The sequence below is a fragment of the Gamsiella multidivaricata genome (genome assembly GCF_025024155.1).
Source record: "Gamsiella multidivaricata strain RSA 2152 chromosome Unknown BC939scaffold_52, whole genome shotgun sequence".
In the NCBI taxonomy this organism is placed as follows: Eukaryota; Fungi; Mortierellomycota; class Mortierellomycetes; order Mortierellales; family Mortierellaceae; genus Gamsiella; species Gamsiella multidivaricata.
The window spans coordinates 209,047-226,733 of NW_026251760.1; the positions used below are offsets into that span (position 1 = coordinate 209,047).

Consider the following 17,687-nt stretch of genomic DNA (forward strand, 5'->3'; position numbering starts at 1 on the left):
GGCAGCAGAGCGGGTGGGGATGATGTCAGCAAAGCAGAGCAAAGTGTAAAAAGGAAAAGAAGGTGAAAAGAAAGAAAGAAAGAAAGAAAGAAAGAAAGAAAGAAAGAAAGCGAAGGACGGCAATGGAGGGACGGAAAGAGAAGAGAAGAAAGACGTTTTTGGTCAGTCAGAAGGCAGAAAGAAAAAAGAGTCGGTCAGACACCCCCACTCCTCACTCCTCCTCACCCCCACCCTCACCCTCGGATTGGACAAAGACAGCCAGCCAGCCAGAAGATCGAACGGGCCAGAAAAGAGCGTCTGCGCGTAATTCTAGATCAACTCCACTCCCGCCGATACACATTCACAACCCACACACAATAGCACAATAGTCACTTTCCCACCACGCTGTGCTGTGTGCCCTGTGCTCTGTCTCTTGTGTTTAGTGTCCTTGGTGTCACAGTAACGTGGTTCGTGCTGCAATTGTCTCGAAGTCGTCGCCGTCGTCGTCGTCGTCGTCGTCGTCGTAGGAGCCTCAAGGGAATGGGTCGTTCCCGAGGTGGAGATGACATAGGGTGATATGATCCCAGATAGGGACAGGAATGGATCTGCAATGGTTCCTGACAACGGTCCTCCAAATAGTCCGAGAGGTCCGAAGTGCACCTGGATCTGATGATCTGATAGATCGAATGCATTTTTTTTTTTTTTTTTTTTTTTTTGTAGATGGAAAGATGGATCCATGTAGAGATGGTCCCGGTAGCATATACAAAGATAAGACTACATGCACAGTACAAGTCTCATCAACAACAGCCGTTGTATTAGCCTCAGCACACGCTATTGTCTCTTTCGATGCACAGCAAATCAATATAGCAATCACACATAGGACATGTGGTAGTAATGGTAGTAGTAAGCGTGCCATAGTAGGGCTTATATTGCTGTCGAGCATGTCGTGGTCACGTCCTATCGGTGTTCCGGTTGTGTTCGTTCTGCTCTGTATGACCAATGCTCACCAATGCTCACCATTGTCACTACCGCTCCATTACCCCCCCTCCCCCCTGTTTCAGTCTTTTTTTTTTTTTTTTTTTTTGTTTTCTAACACCACATAAAACCCCGCAGACTCTCTCTCTTTCTTTCCGTATCCACTTGCCCGCAACTCAGTTGCATCAAATGTTAAACAATCCTATGTTGAAATGGCATTCTTACCTTGCGGTCCAACAACTGGACTACCACTGGACTGACCGGAAGGAAACCGCGACAGACGTGCACCCGTGCCATATCGCGGTGCCAGGTCAGTCACAGGACTGGGCTGTAGGAGCAGGTTTGGTGCTGGTGAATAGTGTGAAGACTGTAACAGATCCAGTCCGCCATTCGATTTCGAAGACAGAGACGAAACACTCCTCAGGGGGGACCTCAGGGCTGCAACAGTCGAGGGACACCAGCTGGGAGAATAGGGATTCATAGACGCTGTCTGTGCTGGTGGTGTTGTCCTTGTCGTCGTCGCCTTTACTACTGCCTCTGCAGAACTTGAAGGAGTCGCGTTTGATGCTGTGATTGGAGTGGTGGTGGTTGTAGTTGTAGCTGTAGTTGTGACGGAGACAGGGGCGTTGGCATGATTGGCCTGGCCCTTTTTGCTGTGCGGTGGACTGGTCGAGCGGTCCCTGAATGAGGCAAACCTCTTGACCTTGAACCGACTACTGCGCTTGACCTTGTGAGGGGCCCCGCCATTTGCAGTCGCATTGGCATTCGCATTGGCATTGGCATTGGTATTGGCTGCAGAGGAGGCAGTAGAGAGCGGAGGTGATACGGTCGAGTCTGTAGGAGATGGGGCAGAAGATGAGAGGTATGCAGAAGCGGAAGAGGACGAGTTGCCCGAGAGGGAGGATTTGCGGTGGAGCGAAAACGCGTGTTTCGCCTTGAGGAACAAGGTCGACGTCTGTATTTTCAGCGACAAATGGCCCATATCGTGAACGAGTTAGTCAGTTGGTTTGGATGGCAATTAGAGGCTATTATAATGGTGCGAAGGAAAGAACGTTTTCCTCTTTGTGTTTGTGTTTGTGCGATGTGCGATGCGATGTGTGATGTGTGATGTATATGAGAGGATGGAGCAATTGGGCACGCGGGTACTAATACAAAAGGGCACAAAAAAAAGGCGATTGAAAAAGGAGAGTTGTAGCGAGAGAACAGATGGATGCGCCCCAAGTAGGAAACTGCGACAAAAGAGAGGGAAGAGAGTGGTAGCAACCCAGCCCAATTCAACCACTTCAACCAAGCAAAGCAAAGCAAAGCAAGAAAAGCAAAGCAAAACAAAGCAAGAGGAGGAGGGGCGGAACAATACGACCCAGCATACAATATGCGAGATGCGAGACTGCAGCCTCAGCGCACTGCCTTTCCTTCAGTCAAACAAGTGCGCCGAATGAGTGAATGAGAAAGATCTTGTTTTGCGATTGCCCAATGTTGGGTCCCTAGCTGGTTCCTTGATCTGAGAAATGGAATCAGACATTCCCAACCGAACATGTCGAAAACGTGTGGAGGACCACCACCCCTTTGGTCCAGTCTCGAAGGGAACGCTAGGTCCAGAAGCAGAGTAGAGCAGAGTAGAGCACCAAGTTTGATTGAAGAAGGTAATGAAATTGATGATGATGCTGCATGCAAGAAAGGGACGACAAGACGTGGAGACGCAAAAAGAAGGATAGGACGGGATGACATGGGATACCATCGAGGTGCGAAGGGGAAAAGGAAGATAGACAGCAGATACTTTGTGTCGAGTGAATAGGAACATACCGCCGTGGCGGTGTTGGACTGCACCATCGTTAGTGTTGCGTTGCTGATGCTGTTGCTGTTGCTGTTGCTGTTGAAGCTGTTGAAGCTGTTGAAGCTGTTGAAGCTGCTGTAAGTAGTCGTTACTGGTGCAGATGAAGTGTCGAGGGACGAGAGTGGGTTCGGGGAACCGCCGAGGAAGTGGACGACGGCGAAGAGGGCGGAGAAAGATGAAGAAACAAGACACAAAAAAAAAGTATGCCATTTCACTCAAAAAAGGAAGGTGGGATAAATCAATTAGACGGTCGATCGAAGCTTATGATTCGACAGAAAGGCTTCCCTGGATTACGTTGTCCTATCCTGACAGGCAGTAGCCACCAGGCAGGGGGCGGGGCTGTAATTATTACTACAAGCAGCATGTGGGACGGAATATATGCCATCAACTAAGTGGTTTCTTGACACACGATACAGACAGAATGGCCCTACTAAACGATAGCATGATAGCAATCAAAAGGACCTCCACGGGTTGATTGCTTTGGTACATACGTGGGTGTGATTGCTTCACCAGGAAGAATCTGAAGAAACATCCCAGGGTTTCCAACCGTTACTGCAGCCGTTGGAGGCGGACGACAGCGAATATAAAATGGGAGCTTGCTTCTTTTCTTTTCCCGATGTGCTAAAAAAACAAAAGCGCGGGAAAAACGAGAACTGTCCATTGAAGGTCGCCAAATGTCGCGTCCTCTCCTCTTTTGGACATGGCTACATTTCGCAATAATCTATTCCCAGAAACACTGAGCCCAACGGGGATAAGGTCTGCACACCCCACATTGAGTTACTGTACAGTTCGCTGCTTCGCTCGTTTTTCTTTATCGCATGTCGCGTAATGGAAGTCATTCCCATTCATATCTCCTACTTCTCTGCCTTCCCCGCCTCCTTCGCCTTCTTCGCCTTCTTCGCCTTCGTCCTTTCTAGATTCATCTTCGTCTTTCCCGCATTCGACTTCGCCTTTCATTATCGTCGTCATCTTTTCTTAGGTCCACCATATACATGCGCAACCCACGCGTTTTCCTGCTGAAACAGTGGACTACTAACATGGTGCTTCCTTCTCACGACTGGAACTTCAGTCGCAAATGCAACAGCAGCTGCTAGGTCGTCTCGTTCGTTCGGAAAGCACGGAGAATCGAGACCCTTCTCTTCACGGTAACCATTCTCCTAGTGCTTAGTATATCACCTACATCCTCTCCAATTGGGCTATATTGACTAGGCCAGGAGTAGCACAAAGAATACACACACAGAAGTTTATTTGTTTCAAAGTATAATTGGACCCTCTCCAATCCAGGTAGCCCTGTGTTAATTACTCTTTATTCTGCTCATCTCTTATTTCTTTTCTTTTGTCTGCTTCTGCTCATCCTCCTCCCTCCATCCCTCCATCCTTCTCCTCCTCCTCTTTCTCCTCCATCCTTCCGTCATCCACATCCTTCTCATCTCCACTCGTCATCATCCATCCTCGCCCATCCTAAACTCATCCGACTTCTTTCAGGTACTGCTCCTGGAACCATCTCTCCTTGCACTCTCCACTTATCCCAAACACATATCGCTGTAAACAAGACCCACTTCACTGCTTCCGAGCTGGCTATATCCCTCCCATCATCCTCGACCCATCCTTAATATAACTCGCTCCGCACCACTTCTCAAGTGCTAGTGTTCCCTCAACCGCTCTCACACTCCATCTCATCCACGATTCGACAATACATCCTCTTTTTTTAGACTTCCACAGCCCCCAGCTTTCTCTTCTTATTGTCTGATCCCTCTCATCAACTTCTCATCACTTTCATCATCCAGTAGACCACGACACCCATGAGTGGACGAGATCGTTTGGCCGACTTTCAGGTACCAACCTTATTTTTTGTGCAGGCAATAAAAGGTCGTATGGACTGTTTACACGACTTCATTCCATGGCAAAGTGTTTCTGATAAATCGTTGTACTATGGTTCATCATAGGCCCAGTCGAACAACAACCAGAACCAGGGTTATGGGTAAGTCTTCATCTTTCTTTTTTTTTTTTTTTTTTTTTTTTTTTTTTCCTGATGCAGTTGTCTCCGCTTGCTTCCTCCTCCCCTTGGACCCCTGTCGTTTCCTATTTATTTTTATTTCGAAAGATCCACATCCAATGCTCAAGATGTGGTCCTAACTGTTCAACGCTTTAAAACGAATCAGTCGTCAGCAACAGCAATATGGTGGTCAACAAAACCAGTATGGCCAGCAGCAGCAATATGGACAACAAAATCAGTATGGTCAACAGCAGCAATATGGTCAGCAGCAGCAATACGGCCAGCAGAACCAGTATGGCCAGCAGGGCCAGTACGGTCAGCAAAATCAATTTGCTCAACAGAGCCAGTATTCTCAGCAGCCTGCCCAGTACGGTGGTCGCCAGCAGCCAGCTTCGCCCACTAGGATCGAGATGTCTGCTGTCCCCTCAAGCAATAACACCGGCAGCGACATGGGCGCCTTCTTCAGCGAGGTATGTCTAGCTGTCTATCCCTGGGACACATTCTCGCAACCGTCTTTCAAACCTGGCAACACTTAAAATCGAAAAGAAAGAAAGAAAAAAAAAAAAAGAGTTCGATATGTATCGGGCTCAATGGTTATTTTCCTAAAAAAACTGGAGACGAAGGAGAGCATCAGGAATAGGAGTCGAGAGCCAGCACCACTGTGGCTGCAATTGCGACCGCAGGATGCATGCCCTCTTTTTCTATGCGGAGCCAGAACATTGACCAACCCAATTTCATCGGACAGCTCTCTGGGCTAATTGCACCTCGGAATAGGCTGCAGCAGCTGCATGCAGCTAAAGGCGTTCAGACGACTAATAAAATTCATTCATTGGCGATTTCTTAGGTTACCTCGATTCAAGAGGATATTACTAAGATTGAGCAGAATATCACGAAGATTGAGGAGCTTCATGATGTCTCGCTCAATGGTGTTGCCACCGAGGAGCAGTCCTCGCGCACGAACCGACAATTGGAGGGCATTACCGCGGACACGACCCAGTTGTCGAACCGCACCAAGAAGAGAATCAAGGGTAAAGAGATGCCTCATACAACGTCTTTTTTTCGAATGTCATTGTCTTTTAAATTGAGACTGACTCATACTATTTAATTCTGTTCCAACCGTAGATATTGAGCTGGCCAACCTCCGCCTGGCCAACTCCTCAGACATTCAGATCCGCCGGACCCAAGCTGCAGCCTTGAAGGAGAAGTTCTTGAAGACCCTTCGCCGCTACCAGTCTTCGGAAAGCGAGGCCAGAAAGAAGTATCAGGGCCGCATGGAGAGACAGTATAAGATTGGTAAGGACTCGGTTTTAAATGACGCGTGTGTGTACTGTAGATATATATTACTTTCTGTCCTTATACTAATGCATTTCGGCACTTTATAGTCAAGCCTGATGCCACCCCACAAGAGATTGCCCAAGTCATGGAGAGCGACAACCAACAGATCTTTGCTCAATCGGTAAGACACGCTTGAGACAACACACGGAAGCCCGGTCTACGAGGATTGTGACTAAAATCGATACTAACATGTTGCATGCATTCCCTACGGCGAAACAGGTTCTTCAAAGCACCCGTTATGGCGATGCCAACAGAGCTCTTCGCGAGGTTCAGAGTCGCCACGATGATATCAAGAAGATTGAAAAGACCATCCTGGTAAGTAGCTTTGCCATGCATCATCCATTTCAGTTGTGTCCGCAACCAACTTTCTAATGTCATGCTTTTTTTTTTTTTTTGCTCTTTACTATCGTATTTGGACTATATAGGAACTGCACCAGTTGTTCATTGACATGGAAACTCTGGTCACAGAGCAGGCTGAGGTGCTTAACACGATCGAGGAACACACTCAACAGACGGACCAGCACCTGGAAGTCGGCAACAAGGAAGTCGACGTTGCGATCGTCAACGCCCGCGGTGCCAGGAAGAAGAAGTGGATCTGCTTGTGCATCTCTATCGTTCTTCTTATCATCATCGTCATCATCGTCATGGTCCAGGTATGAGCGGGCTCTTCATTCGGTGATATTAAAATGTTTTTCTTTTTCCTATTAGAATATAGGTTGGCTAACCATCTTCTCTTTTCTTCTTTTGTTACAGCTCGGTGTTTTCAAATCTAAGGGAGGCGGAAACGGTGGTGGCAAGTAAAACCCGATCGATCAAGGAGAAGCGCGCCAGGATTGGCGGCTCCATCCCCCATACCATAATTGTCTTGCTTATCCGCCCGGTTCTTTTTTACCCAACTATTAAAAAATAAATGACTTTTTTACTCTATTGAAGCCATCTTCAAAAAGCGGATCTGGGGATTTCAAAGACATAAACCACGCGCCGTCATTTGGGGGGTTTGTCAAGCCAGGACCCGGGGGGAAACGCGCTCTGCGTTTTTTTTTTTTTGGAGCGGACGGATTGACAAGAATCATGGATTGACAAGGCGCATGGGGGACGGATTGACAAGAATTACGGATTGACAAAGCGCATGGATTGATAACAAATCAGCACGCGAACACAGCGCTGGTGCTCTGACAAATTGGATGGCTAAGCCCCGTCGCTCCAAACGCACCATGATGTGATGCGCGCCTTCAGGAAGATATAAAACAAGCCCGTGTCTTCGTCCATCCCCAACGGACAATTCTTTCCCACAGCACATGTTCCTTGCACGCCTCACTCCTCGCCATCTCAGCCTCGCCCAGCGTACGACAATACTCTTTGCCCCTTTCTCTTCCAGACTTGTACCCCACCGCATCGCACCCATCTCGGTTGCTATCAGCTCAAACAACGACAACAGTCTTTTCAATCAACACCAATACTTTAACACAATGTCGACCTCTGCTTCTTCCCAGCCTGAGATCCTCAAGTGGGCCGGTAACTCTGGCGAGTTCAAGCGTCAGGTGTCGACCTTCCGCGATAACATTGTTGACGAGCCCAACGCGAAATTCACTCCTGAGGCGTACGTAGCGATCGAATTTTTGAAAGTGTGGAGGCGAAGTGGGATTATGGGGACTTTTTTTTTTTTTTCTCACGGATCTTTCTTGGTTGTAAAGTAACGCCCATCTCTGGATCTTTTCTCTTTTTTTGCTATTCGTCTTGATGTAGTGGTCGTTACCATCTTTATGTTTCTTACGCATGCCCGTGGGTAAGTTTGAGATCTCTGAAAGAGAGCGAATCGTCCGTTTTTGTAAGTATTGCGTAAAACTGAGCGCAATGCACACTAACAATGTTTTTCACCCTCCTTCAATAGGCCCATCGCACGTTGCTAGTCCGCGCATTGAAGGGTCTGGAGGACATTATCTCGGTCGATGTGGTCCACTGGCACCTGCAGGAGAACGGTTGGCCCTTCAGGGACGGTTACAAGGATTCGCTTTATGGATCAAAGTTCGTGAAGGACATCTACTTCAAGGCCCAGCCTGATTATTCCGGACGCTTCACAGTCCCTGTTCTTTGGGATAAGAAGACCGAGACCATTGGTATGTTCTCTTTTATGCGATCTGGGAGTGTCGTGCGAGAAAGGAAGGAAAAAAAACGTGAGTGGTTGTGTTCTTCATATTTTCCTAACATTTTTGTTTTTCGATATTGAAACCAGTGAACAACGAGAGCAGTGAAATCATTCGCATGCTCAACACCGCGTTCGATAAGCTTGTGCCTGAAAAGGCCGGTGTCAACTTCTACCCGGACAACCTCAAGGCCGAGATCGATTCCGTGAACGAATGGGTGTATGACACCGTCAACAATGGAGTCTACAAGTCCGGATTCGCTACGAGCCAGGAAGCCTATGACAAGAACGTCTACCCGCTTTTCGTGTCCCTGGACCGACTCGAGGGTATGCTCAGCAAGTCCGATTACCTTGTCGGGAACACCTTGACGGAAGCGGACCTTCGTCTTTGGACAACGATCATTCGTTTTGACCCCGTCTATCATGGTCACTTCAAGTGCAACATCAAAGGCATCGAGAAGGATTACCCGCATCTGTTGAAGTGGGCGAGACGGATTTATCAGATGCCGAAGGTTGCGGAGACGGTGAACATGGAGCATATCAAGCATCATTATTATCAGTCCCACCTCCAGATCAACCCCACGGGTATTGTTCCCGCCGGCAATGGACCTAACCTGGCCGAGCCCAAGATTGCTTAAAGGAGCGTAGTCCAATAGCAAGAAAACAAACACGGCACATGGCGCATGGCAGCTGAAGGACTTTTCTCTCCCTTGTACAGTCTACACAACCCTCGTGTACATATCAACGAAATAAAAAGCCGCGTTATTTTAAACATTTTGACCAAACAGTGCCGCCAAAGGACATTGCTCGTAGGTCCCTCACTGCAGATCGCGCGATGAAGATTTGCTTATTCAGAAGGGTTCTTCCAAAGCTGAACTGAGCACAGGATATCCCTGCAGGGGTTTACTAAGCAAACCCCCACGATATCAATCCTGTTGCATAACACACAAAATGGGAACACATCATGAATAACCACAACTTTCAATTTTTTTTTCAGGACCTTTCCCCAGACACTTTCAAACATTGAACCGAGCCAATTGTGGGGGGGGGGTATTTCGAAGCCTCCTCTGTGTTGCATCCTATGCAATCTACGCAACCACGGCTGGCAAGATTTCAGGATGCGCTGAAGAGGATTACGGAGAGAATAGAGAATAATAAAGAAGACCGAGTCCTCATTATAGCACTCCTGGAACCCTTTGATGTGAATTTAAAGATTAAACACGCTATATGCTAGTGTCCATGTGGTCCAGACCTAGCAACGCGAATGGCGACCCCAGTCCCATGAGGTATTTTGCTACAAAACAAACTCCTTCGTATTCACTCGCCCACGACAGAATTGCGGACGTCTCTTCTCAATGCGGATTTGTAGCCTCGACGAGTGGAAACATCTTTGGCGATGTTTATGTAGAGCTAGATCAGGATTTGCATGCATAGTGGCGCAACCGGGAGGGGAATCTGGACCCGCGTTTGTTGAAAGGAGTAATAAAACAATATATTTGTTCCTAGTCCTCTTTACTCCCCCCAGAAACCCCTTTGATGAACATGTATAGAGGTTGTCCATTCTGAACAGAAAGCACCGATCGCCCCATTCTCACTGTACCGCAACATCTTTGGTATACCCTGCCATAGCTCGCCTTCACATGTATTGCCTAGCAAGAGTAGGGGCGAGGTTTGTGCCTTCCTTCTTCCGTTACTAAATGTCGTGCATGCTCAACAACTGGCTTCTTGCGTTGTTGACCCCTCTTTGTTCTGCGGCTCTGCAGTTCAGTTGTATTCCCTACTCACCCACCCTCGGTCTTTTTTATCGGTAGCATTGAGCGACGGTGGCCCACTTCACTGTGCAGCATTGTGTAACGAATGGTTTGTTCTATGAATTATCTTTTGTCACCTCGCATGGCATGTTGCTATAGGTACCGGAGATTTGGATGAAAAAAAAAAAAGGTTGCTCACCCCTGAAGAGACTAGTCACCTCTCCCCAGGGCGACAAACAATTGCGAAAGGATTCCCATCCTGTCTAAACCGTTGCCATTAGTTTGCGTATGAAAACTTTGTTACGTCGTCTGAGTCTTGGACTGTCGCATGGCTTTGTTTCTCGTAGGGTTCCATGGGCAAGCATCAAGACTTCAAGCTGTTGCGAGGCCAGGGGCCGCTGCATCCTCCTGTTGTTGAGCATCCGGTAAGTAAACCGGCACAATTAACATGAACCAAAAAAGGCTCGTCATTCCTTACTCATGGATTGGTTATTTCACATTATAGTGTTATATTCATACCTATACGCGTTTTCACCGCATTGAGTAGTGAGGCCCGTCGGATTGTCAGCCCGTATTGTCTGGTTCCTGAACCAGGCGTCTTCTCTTCCCGAATAATGTCGTATCAACCTCAGCATATTGTTTCGATTGCACCATGGATTATCCTGCACATTCGACAGGGATTATCGCTCGCCGTCGATCATCCAGTTCAATCGGACACATCCATGACATGCTCATAACTCCACTCCAATCTCGTTTAATCTGTATCGCATCCATGATTTCGTTCATGATACCGAGCTTGCTCTTTGACGCACTCGATCGAAAAACGCTTCCTAGGCTCTCCTGGGCGTTAATGTCATCGGAAAGTTTAGAGCTGTCGCAAGTGGTGAATGCTGGGAAAATATGCTTGGCACTTGATGGCTGAAGGTGCCACTATTACCAATCCTTGGTGTCTGGGAGCTCTTTTCGAATCCGCGAGACAAGGGCGAAGAAGGACTCCTCAGTGTGGCCAGGCTCCAACAACTCCAAGCTAAGGTCTCAAAGATCTCCTCTTTCCCAGAGGGTACGATAGATCCATTTGAATGGAAAAAACTGGGTGTAGGTCCATGATAAGCGGGCGGCTCTTAGTTCCTGTCATGAGGCGCAATGGAGTCACTTTCAGAGCAACCTGTACTTCGCTGGAAGAGGGGTACAGATAAGGGCATGGTTTGGCATGGTTTGGCGTGGTTGTGAACTCTTGTACGGTTTGGCGAGGCTTTATTCGGATACTGGACCGCCACTATATGCATCATACAAGATATGCGAACAAGCTTGGTCCATGAAATGGTCAGCAGCCTTTGGTGTCCCTAGGCGCAACCTATATGCTTTCTTTTTTCTCGGGAGTCTGGGCCGTTGGGTGTATGGAAACTCGCAGTAGTGGTAAATACCCAGGCGCTGCTTCAGATAGACAGCTTTTCTTTTACGTCGTCGGGTGTTGTAAACGTTCAAATACAAGGAGACACCATGAATCCCACGGTGGTTGTCCGATAGAGTAATCGCAATGCCGTACTAGGTATTCCCGCTGACCCATGGTTATATTCTGGACTTACGAAAGGAATTTCCGGTACCGAGTCTGCAGCAGGGCTTACTGCAGATAAAATAGGCGAAGACTGCGGACACATAATGAAGAAAAATGTTAGCCTACTGTTAAGTTGGACACCATAGCATGTAGCAAGATCTCCTTGTTTGATGTCCCTTGGGCTTGTTTGGTATGTCACTGTTGCTATAATAAAGATCCATCGGTTCTTCCAAAGGAGAGTTCGCCCTCGAGGAAAGACTGGGTGAGAACCGCAAACCTGTACACGATTAATCTTTATCCATGATATTTATTTAAGTGTCATATCAACGCTGTCCGAGTACTCTACCTTGAGGACTTCCTGAAGCTTTCCGCTCTCACCTAAAGAACTATTAAGCAGGCGTTCGGCAGAATGCTTTGATAGTAAAGGATTCCTAATCAAGGACTGAGCGAGATAAAAAAGCGACATCGTTAGTTAAAATACTGGATGAGCAGGGTACTGAGTGCCGACATTGTACATCGAGTCATCAAGTTACCAGAAAGGATTTGGGCGAGTAGACATCCATGTCATTAGGAGGTAGTACTCTGTTGGTTGGTTGGGCATTGGTCAATAGTAAGCTGCTCCTGTTCTTCCTGGTTGTCTCCCAATCTTTCTTGACTAAGACCATGCTGCTAATCCAGATATCACTCGCTGACGCCATACTGGTAATCCAGGCTCTGCTGACTTTCAGGACTGTAAATTCTAAGCGCATGAAAATTATCCCCTCTGTTCTGGCATGTGGGAGGAAAAAAAAAAAAAAACCTCTGAGCTCTTTACTCGGGTACCGTGGTTCGAAAATGACGGCGATATGTAATAAATACCATTATTTCTAGGTGCCTGCTAGGTGTCTACTGGTACTGACAGTGAGTAGCGGGCCAGAGTTTGGGCATCTCCAAAATCCAGGCGCTTTTATGATGAGGATCCTAAAAACTATATATTCCTAGGGCTCAGAGTGAAGGAGAAACGTGTGCAGCACAACAAAGTTTGAAGGCAACAGAGATGCCCTGAAAGACCTCGCCAAGAAGTAATGCCCAAATATTTTTTACAATAAAAACCAATTCAAAAATCCCGTTAAGCCACCGATACTTAGGACGAAATGTGTCCCAAAAAAACAGTCCCTAATAATTCGCTAATATTTAGAATAGAGAATCAATTCAAACGCACGATGGGGCATTTTTTTTTGTGTCCCCGCACAAAATCCATGTAAAGCCTTCCGTTGCTCATTAAGAACTCCCTCAATCCCTAGACGGTTTCTAAGACGCGTAACCTATGCCTGGACGGAAAGACATGTCTGCTCCTGCTGGACAGCCTGTTTCCGAGGAGCCAGTCGTCACGCCTACAATGACCACGCCTACCAAGACCCAGCTTCTAAATATTTCGCCCAGGAGAAGCGCGCGACTTGTTTCAATCTCCCCCGTCCAGAAAACGCTGGACTCTGGCCACTCCCCCCATCGTAACACGACATCGTTCAATAGTTCCCCTATCCACTACGGATGGCAGGCCCCAACCAATTCTCCACTTCGCTACACCGGTACTTCCACTAGGGTCACCCCTAAGCACAACAAGCCTGTCACTACCTCTTCTCCGGCTCCGGTACCTGCCAGAGAGGTCGCCTCTAACAAATGACAACAATCCTCCTACGGTCAATCCAGTCGGTAAAGAGGACAACCCATTTTGGAGTGCCGAGTCTCCCGCAGACGCCAGCATTGGCATTGATACGTTCAAACATGGCAGTTCAGTCGACGCGCCCTCTGAGTACCGACTCCTGGCACAAGCTTGGGATGTACTGGGGGAAAAGGTGTGCGCCAGAACATGATGTACAGTCGACCTCCAACATAAGTTCTATTTTGCAACTTATGTTGGAGAAGCAGTCATGTATTCAGTCCAATTGAAAATACGTAATAACTTAAACATTTGTTCACACACTCTCACTTCCTGAACCCAACTTGTCCTCTACTTCTACCATGCCCAAAACAACGCGCTCTGGTCAGACGGCCCCAGTCCCTAATCCACTAAACACCAAACGTGCTGGCTCTGGTACCTCCGCTTCCAAATCACACATGTCTCGAAAGAAGTACACTCTTTACGACAAGTGTCAATTCCTTACAAAGTATCGTGCAGAGCAACAGCATAACCCATTTGAGTCCCATGTCGCCATATCAAGAATGTTGGGTATACACCCCTACACAGCCGCCCGTATACTCAAGGAGGAAGACAAAATCCATCAAGCAATGGCGACACGGCCGCTTTCGGCAACAAAAGCGATTGCACGCGCCATACGGAGACCAATGGAGATTGTGGAAGAGGTCCTCTATGCCTGGTATAAACTGCAGGAGTCTTTAGGTACGGAAGTCAATTCCTGACCCTTAGTTGCTCGTTTCTTAAGCATACTCCTAATCCATATGTTTTAGTAGGCATCAACGTGTCTGATTATCGCCTGAAAGGAACTGCTGTGGTGATATGGATCCTCATGAAGAGTTACTTTCGTCCCGAGCACCTGCCAAAGCCGATTAGCTTTTCGAATGGCTGGCTTCGAAACTTCAAGAAACAGAAAGGATTCAAGAGATACATTGGCCATGGTGAAAGCGGATCAGTCGACTTAAGTCTCTACCAGCCCCAAATCGAGAACATCCAAATGAGGCTCGAGGACTTTGGCCCAGACAACATCTACAATTGCGATGAGACGGGTCTTTTTCTAAAGGCTATGTCAAACAAGACCATAGCCACTGGTCCCATCCGCGGTAAGAAGATTACCCGAATTGCTCGAGTGTCAATTTTATTGTGCTGCAATGCCACGGGCACAGACAAGCGCAAGCCTTATATTCTTTGTAAGTAATGAAGCATTATCCAAGGACTGTGACAGTGGAGTTGAAAAGGGTTGCTTGCTGATTTTTTTTCTTTTTAAATGCAGCTAAGCACCGTCCAAATGGGTTGGCTACAGCGACAATGATGGAAATGGATGCTGAATTTCAAGGAAGCGGCTACATGACACACGATCTGTTCGCCGACTGGCTCTGGAAACTAGACTGGGACATGCACAGAAAGAGACGCAAGATCGCTTTGCTGATCGACAGCGCACCAGGACATGGCAAATGTGAAAATCTGGGCCTTCCCAACATCACCGTCATCCGGCTACCACCAAATACAACATCCATGACTCAGCCACTCGACGCTGGGATTATCCGGACCTTCAAGGTCTTCTATAGTCAAGAGATGCTAGAGGTTGTCTGCACTCGTCGTGTTCAAAAGAGGTCATCTACGACAATAATTCCGAATGGGAGACTCTGGGCATGTCTGGTCAACTCTTGGAAAAAGGTGACTCCTGACTGCATCCGTAATTGTTTCGTCCAGGTTCCAACTCTGTCCGAGTACCAAAAGATTCATTTGAAGGCTCTAGGAGTCAATACAAAGGCGGATCAAATCAATCGCCTTCAGGAAGAGCTCATGGAACAGTATGCAGGAAACGAAGAAGACATTGCCCTCCAGAAGGACTTTTCTGTTCTGAATTACCTCAGTATGATCCACAGTGAGGGGCCCACACAGGCGATCCACGAGCTCGTCCTCCAGATAATGGGTCGCAAGGAGTACAAGGGAATGTTCCTATCACTCAAGGAAAATGATTTCGTGGATGAGGATAGTGCCGATAATGATGTGTTGGATGACGATGATGACTCTGATCCTGATTACGAGGACACGAAACCAGTTGCCGATGATCAAGAGATGCAGGTAGTCAAAACTGTTCTCCGCGGCCGTACTGTGGACAAGATGGTTCCCATCGAAGATTTCTCTTCACCACCTTCAAGCCCCTATCCAGATGAGGACTATTCTCGAGAATCATTTCAAGAGACTGTAAACGGGTTCATGGATACTGAAGCTGATCTACAGGATCCCAACTGCGATGTTATATTGAAAGCTAACCTTCGGGCAGCTCTCGATACGATGGAATTGCTTATTGATTTGCATGGGCTGAGGAACATGTAAACGCGAACCTGTTTAAATAAATTATACATATTTTTCAATTGGACTGAATACATGACTGCTTCTCCAACATAAGTTGCAAAATAGAACTTATGTTGGAGGTCGACTGTACTCTCCATGACGCTAGTTTAAAGAGGAGTGCACACGCTCTCCAAGAGGACGAGGCTAGTATAACGTCTAACTAAACCACCGCAATCTAAAGATGAAGATAAGAGTTGATTCATGCTACACAGCATATAGGAGTTGCGGAAGGATTACAGATGTAAATGGCCCGCAGCAAACGCAAGCTGAGTCCAGTCTAAAACTTCTGGAACCGCTGAAATGAAAATCCTGCACTGTATCTTTCGATTATCGCGGAAGATGATGTCTGACAATTGCATGAAATAGGCATGTCATTTATTGCAAAACTCGATAAAGTGTGTCTTCAGAGAGTAGAGAGTAGGATGGCTGGTGTCGTGCGCAGAGTCGACGGCAATCGCGTATGTTAAAGCAATAAAAGCAAAACAAAAGAAAAATCGGTAGCAAATATCAGCTATATATACAGCAGCGCAGGATAGAGTAAACGAGGCATATGTTGGCTGTTTATTGCACTTTCTTGGCGGCGTTCGCCTTCTTGGCCTTCTTTTCAGCCAGGTCATAGAAGAGGCTTCCGTCGTAGATCCGTCGGATATCTTCCTTTCGCATAACGCCATCCTCTGGCCAGAGCACCCAGTACATCGACATCCCTATGATATAAAACCGTGCACACAGCATGAGCATTCGTTATGGTGCCATACACCGCCTCTGGTCGTAGTATAACAGCAAGAAAGCCAATACTTACACTCAAAGAAAGCACCAAACGAACCGATTGGATCCATGATGACTCTCTGTCCCTTCAGCAGTCCCCAAACATCGGTCAAAGTCAGTCCATCCTTGCCATCGCGCGCATACTTGGCAAAGATATCTTCAAAATGCTGTGGCACGAATCGACCCTCGGTATCATATGTGCCGGAATCGCTGCCATGTTTGTCTTTGTGGATGCGTTGGAGCCAGATGCGGAAAAATGGATCGGGGATCCAGGAAGCCGAGGTCGGATAGGAAAAGTTGGAGTGAATGATGAAGACGGCGATCAGGCTAAGGACGACGTTAAAGCCGATGGCATAGAAGCCCAAGAAGGTGTCGTGGGGCCAGATGACTCCATCGTGGTCGCGATCGAAAAACTCGCAGTGCTGCTGAAGGACCGTCTGGCGCGAGTGTCGCGCAGCCCAGTTGTCCTTGGTCGTTCCGGCTGGATGGCTGGGGGTGGCAGCGACGTTGGCCCTTGCAGTGCCTGGGTCTGGGAAGTGGTTGATGGCGCTTTGATGCTGCAGGAAGGGCTGGCGCTCAACGGTCACCGGTTGCTCGGGGATAGAGGGTTTGATTGGTAAGGACGACATTTGGCTGGTGGTGAAAGGACAGAAATGAAAAGTATTCCGGATCGGCGCGGACATAAATACACAAATATGGGTCTGTGCATGTCTGTACGTCATGAGCGATATGCGACATGCGACATGCGATATAATTATTACGACAGCGAAATTTCGAAGGCAGAATGGAGTTTCATCATCTTGCACGAGCGCTTGGGGGGATGAGTGTCACGGACCATCCAGCGCCGACGTGCGCGTCAAGGGACTGACAAGGGGCCGATAAGGATAGGCACGGAGCTTGTTAGGATCGACGTCTAGGTTGTTTACGAAACCTTAGCTCGTTTAAGGCGGCCAGCAGCTGGCACGTGGCAATCTGTAACTGAACTATCCTCACCCGTGCTGACATCACCTTTACTCTTTTCTGTCCACTCCTCTATCGCCTTGGAAAGAGACCACACAAACCATCCTAATGCCGTCTTTCGAACCAATACAACATACTCCCTCCAGATACGCGACTTTGTCTCACTTCAGCTGATTGTTGTGAAAGTGGGTGCCAGGATACCAAGGCCACAGCAGCGGCCCTCTTTCCTAGCTGGGAGGTGATATACAGCACGGACCCACCGTCCATTTTGCCTTTCATTGCACAACAAAACGCACAAGCACCCCTATCCATTTTTCTATGTACCGCTACCATCTGTACGTCTAGCGAGTAATACTAC

General features: G+C 47.7%; 4 protein-coding genes across 4 annotated transcripts; 2 read left to right on the forward strand and 2 right to left on the reverse strand.

Moving 5' to 3' along the window:
- Nucleotides 1-1,042: 1,042 nt before the first annotated feature.
- On the reverse strand, nucleotides 1,043-2,901 carry BC939DRAFT_457996 (uncharacterized protein; the record flags this gene model as incomplete). The annotated part of the gene is made up of 2 exons (XM_051556543.1): nucleotides 1,043-1,909; nucleotides 2,758-2,901. Coding segments are annotated over 2 exons (789 nt in total), but the record flags the coding sequence as incomplete, so codon positions are not given.
- Nucleotides 2,902-4,722: 1,821 nt separating this feature from the next.
- Nucleotides 4,723-6,799, forward strand: BC939DRAFT_235070 (syntaxin-like protein). The gene is made up of 7 exons (XM_051550900.1): nucleotides 4,723-4,769; nucleotides 4,951-5,254; nucleotides 5,629-5,812; nucleotides 5,907-6,077; nucleotides 6,167-6,240; nucleotides 6,339-6,434; nucleotides 6,545-6,799. Exons 2-7 carry the CDS (start codon nucleotides 5,195-5,197, stop codon nucleotides 6,776-6,778), a joined length of 819 nt encoding a protein of 272 aa, XP_051410131.1. The 5' UTR covers nucleotides 4,723-4,769; nucleotides 4,951-5,194; the 3' UTR covers nucleotides 6,779-6,799.
- A 789-nt stretch (nucleotides 6,800-7,588) lies between these two features.
- Nucleotides 7,589-8,900, forward strand: BC939DRAFT_399481 (uncharacterized protein; the record flags this gene model as incomplete). Its single annotated transcript, XM_051552475.1, has 4 exons — nucleotides 7,589-7,719; nucleotides 7,866-7,905; nucleotides 8,011-8,236; nucleotides 8,353-8,900. The coding sequence occupies 4 exons, from the start codon at nucleotides 7,589-7,591 to the stop codon at nucleotides 8,898-8,900; spliced, it is 945 nt and encodes a 314-aa protein (XP_051410132.1).
- Nucleotides 8,901-15,961: 7,061 nt separating this feature from the next.
- On the reverse strand, nucleotides 15,962-17,017 carry BC939DRAFT_458017 (caleosin domain-containing protein). Its single transcript, XM_051556544.1, has 2 exons — nucleotides 16,404-17,017; nucleotides 15,962-16,308 (listed from the first exon to the last, which is right to left on the reverse strand). Exons 1-2 carry the CDS (start codon nucleotides 16,996-16,998, stop codon nucleotides 16,166-16,168), a joined length of 738 nt encoding a protein of 245 aa, XP_051410133.1. The 5' UTR covers nucleotides 16,999-17,017; the 3' UTR covers nucleotides 15,962-16,165.
- Nucleotides 17,018-17,687: the final 670 nt, after the last annotated feature.

Excerpts from the sequence above, each read along its gene's own strand:
- BC939DRAFT_235070 (XM_051550900.1), top strand. The coding sequence starts at position 5,195 with ATGTCTGCTGTCCCCTCAAGCAATAACACCGGCAGCGACATGGGCGCC. Across the intron at positions 6,078-6,166 it reads GGAGAGACAGTATAAGATTG|TCAAGCCTGATGCCACCCCA; the intron begins GTAAGGACTCGG and ends GGCACTTTATAG. Across the intron at positions 6,435-6,544 it reads AGATTGAAAAGACCATCCTG|GAACTGCACCAGTTGTTCAT; the intron begins GTAAGTAGCTTT and ends TGGACTATATAG.
- BC939DRAFT_458017 (XM_051556544.1), bottom strand. The coding sequence starts at position 16,998 with ATGTCGTCCTTACCAATCAAACCCTCTATCCCCGAGCAACCGGTGACC. Across the intron at positions 16,309-16,403 it reads GTTTGGTGCTTTCTTTGAGT|GGATGTCGATGTACTGGGTG; the intron begins GTAAGTATTGGC and ends TTTATATCATAG.